This window comes from Trachymyrmex septentrionalis, unplaced genomic scaffold, assembly GCF_001594115.1.
Source record: "Trachymyrmex septentrionalis isolate Tsep2-gDNA-1 unplaced genomic scaffold, Tsep1.0 scaffold178, whole genome shotgun sequence".
Taxonomy (NCBI): domain Eukaryota; kingdom Metazoa; phylum Arthropoda; class Insecta; order Hymenoptera; family Formicidae; genus Trachymyrmex; species Trachymyrmex septentrionalis.
The window spans coordinates 626,631-634,257 of NW_017304949.1; the positions used below are offsets into that span (position 1 = coordinate 626,631).

Here is a 7,627-nt window from a genome sequence, read left to right on the forward strand (position 1 = left end):
AATTTTTTAATAATTTTTTAATACAAATTGTTTTTTAATACAAGAAAATAAATAATAAAGAATTATTTGAAATGCCGAAGATGTTCTATTTTTTTATTAATAATCAAACAAAACTCAAATGTTATTGAATTTTAAATGCATATACATCCAGTAAACGAGAATGGATTGAAATTAATTAAAAATTGAAATTCATTTTAATTTATCTTTAGTTTGCGCTTTAGAGCCTGGAGATTGGAACAAATTAATATCTGAGGACATAAATTCATTTCTGTTCATGAACATTTATAATTTTTTTTTATAATTAAAATAAACAATAACGGACGCCTGATAAATTAAAAACACGAAAATATATAGTCATATTGGAGTCAGGCACGGATATCGGTACGTTAAGAAATTATTCATGTAGTTAAAAAAATAACATATAATCTATCATATAAAAGTAACAAGTTTACAATAGTTAATAATTCGCAAGATAACATGTTTCGGCTCTTCAAACCTTCTTCAGGTTATATAAAAAATAAATACATAAAAATATAGTTAAATAATCGCAGTAAAATGTAATCGAATAAGTATACATGTGCTGTTTTTGTACATGATCGATGTCATTGGTTGACTAGCGATTGGTTGACCGAGTGAAAAAACGAGTCAAAAAGAAGATAAAAATAAGTCGAAATGTTAAAACGATATACTGTGTAATGAAAATATTAATAAAAATAAGTTAATACAAACTCACCAACATACAATCATGTAGACGTACGTGTTTGCAATTCGCAAACAGAGTCAAGAAAGTAGTTCGATAAATACAGACAAAAAATTATCATTAAAAAATATATATAATATAAATCAAATAATAGAGTTTAGAACGGATTAAAAATGTATAAAATTAAGTAGTGTCAAGACATAAGACGAAATACGATGAGTGACTGAGCGAAAATATTTTTAGTGTGGCAAAGTTAAAGATTTACTGATGACCTGTAGTGTCTCGGTGTCTGTAGCGCTAAGCTACACTGCTATGACTACTTCACGCGAGCCAGCGAGTTGCGCCAGATTGAGATTATTGGATCTCAATAAGGATTGAACCGATCAAGTTCTAAGTGTGCTCAATCGATTGCTCGGGATATATAATGAGTGTTTTTATTTTTTCTCTACGTGCTATACAAGCGGAGATATTGCGACGCAAAATATGAATCTGAAACTTTTATTAAGAAAAAATTAAGAAACGATTGTTATCGTCGCCGCTACGGAGTGAGGGGTAATGTTCTTTTTAAATTTTTGGCGCAAGAGGCAAATGTGGCGCTAGCAATGCATGGTCACATAATACATGGTCAGCAAGCGTTGCAAGCGCTGCGACGGTTCGACATTTTACACATTCTACATTCTGCAAAGATTATAAGTTGAAGTTACGGTCACGTGATCACGGAGTTGAATAAGTGCGATTGTGACTAAAGCTATATTATATATAATATTAGGTTCCGGTTACCTCAAAAATATCGATAAAAATACTTTTAGTATAGTCGATGTATTTTGTGTAACTAATGTCTAGGTTATCCAAATAATATCGAAATTGTCGTTGAGAAATTGTGACCACATTTGCACGGCACTCTTAATCGGATTTAATAACAGTGATGAAAATATATCCAATCGATGCGTTTTTAAAAATAAGTAAAAGTTTGACAAAAAAAGTGTTGCTCTGCCTCATGAACCGTGATTAGTCATTGAAGTCGATGACTATTCAGGTTAAAAAGTTGATCACACCAACGAAATATTGCGACGCAAGCATACACTGCAGACACTGCAGTAAAATTTTTATTCCTCTGCTTTATTTAGATCTACCGGAATAGCGGCTCGCATTGATTCTGCATCCGCAAGTTCCGCTCAATAGGACATAGAAAAATGAATTCTTACGGATCGGAAATCACATATACATACAGAGACATTGTCGACTGTGTTTTATGTGTACTCATTTTAATTTTGATTTGCATTTTCGCCTTTCTGAATACTATATGTATACAACACTCATGTTCTGATCATATTGACCTCCGTATTTATCTGCTTGACACAAGGTTGACAAGTTAAGTGGCAACGAATGATGAAAATTCGTATGGATGAAAGTAGTGACAGCAAAAATTAATTAAAATTGACAAAGATCCACAGATTGTTCGTACTGTGCGAAACAAATTCGCGACAAGGTTTCGATTTTTATAACGGTTAACAATTCAGTACATCGAAATATGTCGCAAATTTGTTTCGATGCGCAGTTTAAAATACTGGAAAATATATTTTAAAAATCTCTAAAACGTTATTAGGCATATCAAGATCTCGACTGTATAATTGATACCTCTCTATTTAATTGATTTATTCATATATAGCAATCTAGTTTAATTATTGTTTACTTATTTACTTATTATTATTTACTCTTTTTATTTTTGAAAATTGAACAAAATTTGTACAATGCTTTTTTTATCATAGCAATAACTTATTAGCATTCTATAAAACAAGCAAATAAAAATATATTGTATAATTTTATAAATTATATTTTTTAGTTGCTATTTAAAGAAAAAAGATATATATATATAATTTATATATATATAATTATATTTTTTTTAACTGTTAGTTTTCTAGCGCGCTGAATTACTAATAAAAAAAAGTATTAAAAAAATAAATCTTGTTTAATTTTCAAAGTTAGAAATCATAAGTTTTTACAAGAACAAAGGACTTTTAATTTCAAAACAATATGAAGAGAATGCAGAGCATATAAGAATCAAATATAAAGAATTATTTTAACACATGAAAATTCAAACGAGAAATATATATATAATATATTAACAGTCAATATTTGTCTGCTGTAATAGAAACGTATATGTTTATCTTGTGACTTATTTTAAATACATTTATACATAATAATTTTTGTCTTTATGTATAAACCATTAATTTTATATCATAACTAACTTTTTCTACTGTGATATTGCTATAATTTTATTATAAACCAACATACTGATGTTTTTTAAAAAAATGGACGAACACTTCTCAACATGCAAAACTTAACTGTATGGCCAGTTGAAACATCGAGTTTGGATATCGGGAAATTTTAAACAACCGATCGTCCAGTCGATTGCGAGTAATTTCCGTCTCTTTGTGAAAAATCTTTTTGGTCATTATTACTATATATATACATGTATAATATCTTTGATAATATATATAATATCTGCATTCAATCATTGCATCATTACTTTTTCTTTATTTTGCAGACATTTACTGTCATTTGTCATTTCTTGCTGTTCGTTCGGTTCAATTTTAACGAGTTGCGGCAAAATGTATTTTGCACCGGAAGTATGTCATCTCACGTATAATTTTTAACCGCGTATGAAAAGATATCTTTACATAATTTTTAGAAGTTTTGCAAAGTGAAGTTGATTTGAGAACATAGGCAAATTTTCCACAGTATAAGAAGGGCTCTAAAGGCCCGGAGGTAATTGAAGAACGCTGACGTTATCGACAGTTGATATAAATTTGCTATCATTAACATAAATATTTGGTTTATACATTATTAAATTCATAATTTTTTATTACATAAATGTTCCATAAATAAATACGCATACTTGTAAAATTATAATATCTCATATATTGCAGAAAAATTACAATTTTTTTCTCTGCAGTTATCATCTCTGTTGATAATCAAACTTTGACGATACACTGAAATCACAATTTTAAATAAAAATCGAGTATTATTGAGTTCTAAATGCATAAATACATTTACTAAACTAATAAATCATAAAATTAGTACAATATCAGTTTTTAATTCTTAATTACTTTAATATTCACAAGGACGCGAATTCCCATAAGGAATGTCGATCTTTAATAATATCTCGTCGGAGGCAGGAGCCATAATTCTGTTTTTAAGTCGATCCCACTTTGCAAAACTTCTAGAAATGATGTAATACTACTTCCACCGAGTGGCAAAAACTGGATTAGTTCAACTTTTGTCGCGCGATGGAAATTATATATCTATTACTTCTGAGTAAGTAAAACGTTGATTGGCTATCGCGCTAATTTTCGTCGCGCGGCAAGCGTTGCCGCATTCAATTGCTAGATTCACACTGGATCCGACGTGCATCATACGACGCTCTACAACCAATCAAAAAAACAGGATTTTATTTCGTATCATCGATACGTTTAGAGTAGAAATTTAGAGGGAAGTATTACGTATTGTCCATTTAGTAAAATGTTGTGTGAGAAACCTCGAGAGATTGATTCAATTTTTGTGAAAAAGTGAAAAGTAATATAGAAAAACGAGCAAAAAAGATTTCTTTTTATTTATTGTATTTTAAACTTATTTTTTGAACATATATGTATATAAATTTCTTTTATATCAGCTTTCTCATAATATTTTCACAGATATATAATTATTACATTTCACAAATATTTCACAGATATATATTTCACAATATTTCTTATTTATACAAAAATATATATTTTTAAGTTAATTTAATATTTTTCCTAATTTTTCTATATTTTTTTCTTTATTTTAAAATATATTTATAATTTATTTTTATTGATTTTCATAAAATTTAAATTATTTTATTGCAATATCAGGTTTATTCGCATGCTCTAATATGTTCCAATATGTTCCAATAGCACTTACTCAACGAATGCGTTAGATTGCGATGGCAAATAAATCTAGTGAGTTTTGCGAGGAATTTTGACAGAATGAAAAAAGGATGAAAAGAAAAAGAAGGTGGTAACCGTGGCAACGCTAGGTAACTTACTTATTTCACGCATGCGCACTCCATTTTGTGCAACACTAACATCAAAGATGCCGACAGAGAGTTGCGTTATTGTATATACTGTGTCCTAACCGTTTCTACTGATCGAAGATAGCATAGATTGAAACAAAGCAGCAAATATCGAGTTACTGTTATTTGTCATTACATTCAAGTGATGGGCAGATTGTTATTGAGACCAAGAGATATAATTAATTAGCGCATCCAGTTAGTACATTTATTTACTATAGTAATTCTGTCGACAGTTAATTAAATATTGGAAGCGCTTAACCTCAAGAGCATTTAAAAAGCTATATGTTTTTTCCGAGGAAATGTGTTCTGATATTAATAGATATTATATACATTTAATAATTATTTAGATTACGCTCCCCCCCCCCCTCGCCGGCCCATTTAAAATCTTAATAAAAATACAGTCATCGACGCGTTTTCACTCAAAACGAAAGAATCTGACGGAAAAACGCGACAGTCGGTCTCGTGAATTGAGTTGTTAAGTGTTAAAGTTGGAGACTTCTATCATCCCGATTCCATACAACTCTGTATACGTTCTGCATTAATTATACAAATTCACTGCTTTAAAAACACAGATTCACTGCTTTAAAAACAAATTCTCTGCTTCACAAACAAATTCAGTGCTTTAAAAATACAATTCATTGCTATAATGCTAAAAATTTATGTGCTTAAAGCAGTGAATTTTTATTTTTGAAACAATGAATTTGTCTTTGTGAAACAGAGAATTTGTTTTTAAAACAGTAAATTTGTGTTTTTAAAGCAGTGAATTTGTGTTTGTGAAGCGGAGAATTTGTTTTTAAAGCAGTGAGTTTGTTAAAGCAAAATGTATACATAGCATTGAGTCGGGATGACAGATATCTTAACCTCTAAAGTTTCCAACTTTAACACTTAATAACTCAATTCATGAGGCCGATCGCCGCGTTTTCCTGCCAGATTCTTTTGTTTTGAGTTAAAACGCTTTGAATGAATATATTTTTATTAAGATTTTAGTGGGAGGAGGGAGGGTATTCTAAATAATTACCATATATTTTAACGGACTAATATTACAATACATAACGATTTCTTATTTAACGTTATTTTTCTTGTAATTGGTATAATTTATATGACTCACACTTGTGCTAAGTATTTAATATTATGATGGAATACAGACTATATACTTTTATTATCCCTCTTTCTTCTTATTGTTATTATTCTTTTTGACAGAATGGCTGGTCCGTCATCTGATCAGAGTAATATTGCCCAAAAGACATGGGAGTTGTCAAATTGCATCGAAACTATCAGCACTATGGATGAGATTTATAGATACGACAGGAAGGAACAACAAGATATATTAACTGCCAAACCATGGGAGAAAGAGTATGGGAGAGAAAAAGAATACTATTAATCTACATATTCCGCGAGAATCAAAAGCATTAACTATAACCAGTACTTTTTCTTACTTGCAGCCCCCATTTCTTCAAGGACATAAAAATATCTGCATTAGCTCTGTTAAAAATGGTTATGCATGCACGATCTGGTGGAACGCTAGAAGTAATGGGCCTCCTGCTTGGTAAAGTAGCAGCAAACACGATGATTGTAATGGATTCCTTTGCATTGCCAGTCGAAGGGACCGAAACTAGAGTAAATGCTCAAGCTCAAGCTTACGAGTACATGACAGCATATATAGAAGCAGCTAAACAAGTACATACATATATTTTGTAACAAAAACTACTTTTTAAATACATGACAATAATCTAGCTTCTGATAATTTCTTCTTTAGGTTGGTAGATTAGAGAATGCGATCGGATGGTATCACAGTCATCCTGGATATGGTTGTTGGTTGTCTGGTATCGACGTATCCACCCAGATGCTTAATCAAAATTTCCAAGAACCATTTGTTGCAATTGTCATCGATCCAGTGAGAACTATCTCCGCTGGCAAAGTTTGCCTTGGTGCATTCAGAACTTATCCTAAAGTACGTTTTGTATAGATATGTCTTAAAAAATTGAAATTAATCCATTCCAGAAGAAAGGAATTTAAGATGTTTATTTTCCAGTTCTCCAGATATACTTAACCCGTAACTGGGACATACGAGTCCTAGTGACTTTGGGATATTTTTCTAATTTTTAAATAATATAATTTGGAATAATTTTATGTTTCACAATTTTATTTTTTATAATAATTTGTTTTATTCGTGTAGGCTAATTATTACACTATGTATTTATGTTAAGTGTTGCAATTTTATATATACAGTATAGTCAGACTATACAAGTCCCATTTTATGGGATAATGTCCTACCCTAAATAACTTTTACTTTTAATTTTAGGAAAAAATATTTCAGACAAAAGTTAATATAACTTTTGTCAAGATTAAGGTCATTGGAGATTGTATTTCTTATTTTCATTTTTACGTAGAAATGTAATTTTTAGTGTAAAAATGAAAATAAGAGATACAACTTTCAATGGCTTTGATCTTAACAAATGTTATCCAAGTCATAATCCTGAACAACATTCAAGAAGTTTTAGTCGTCGGTCGGACACCTTGGATAATGCTAATGCCGGTGATGCTGTAACTTGCAAGCCTTATAATTCGAAAAGTACTTAATGAAAATGAATTTAATTATAGTGTTTTGGAAAGTTCTCAAGATAATCTACAAAAATGTACAATAAAAAATAGGAGATTCCATTTAAGAAATTGGAGGTAACCTTCACGTGACCTTCAATCAACTATTCAAAATCAAACTAATGACATCATCTTATGTCCTCCTCAAAGTCATACAACTTTTGTCTGAAACATTTTTTCCTAAAGTCAAAAATAAAAATTATTTGAGGTGGGACATTAAAATGGGATACCTGTGT

The 7,627-nt window shown here is 30.2% G+C and overlaps 1 protein-coding gene across 8 annotated transcripts in view; it reads left to right on the top strand.

Annotated features, from left to right (window-relative positions):
• Positions 1–4,810: 4,810 nt before the first annotated feature.
• Positions 4,811–7,627, top strand: part of LOC108746550 (COP9 signalosome complex subunit 5) — a 3,547-nt gene continuing 730 nt past the window's right edge. Inside the window, exons 1-4 of one of the 8 annotated variants that reach the window (XM_018483388.1) lie at positions 4,811–4,988; positions 5,994–6,146; positions 6,236–6,470; positions 6,550–6,744. In XM_018483388.1, coding sequence (XP_018338890.1) covers positions 5,995–6,146; positions 6,236–6,470; positions 6,550–6,744 — 582 coding nt within the window. In that variant the 5' untranslated portion in view covers positions 4,811–4,988; position 5,994. Of the gene's footprint in view, positions 4,989–5,298; positions 5,318–5,545; positions 5,553–5,576; positions 5,595–5,615; positions 5,795–5,882; positions 5,913–5,991; positions 6,147–6,235; positions 6,471–6,549; positions 6,745–7,627 lie in introns of those variants that run through there. The other 7 variants (XM_018483392.1, XM_018483395.1, XM_018483394.1 and 4 more) reach the window with 7 other exon arrangements.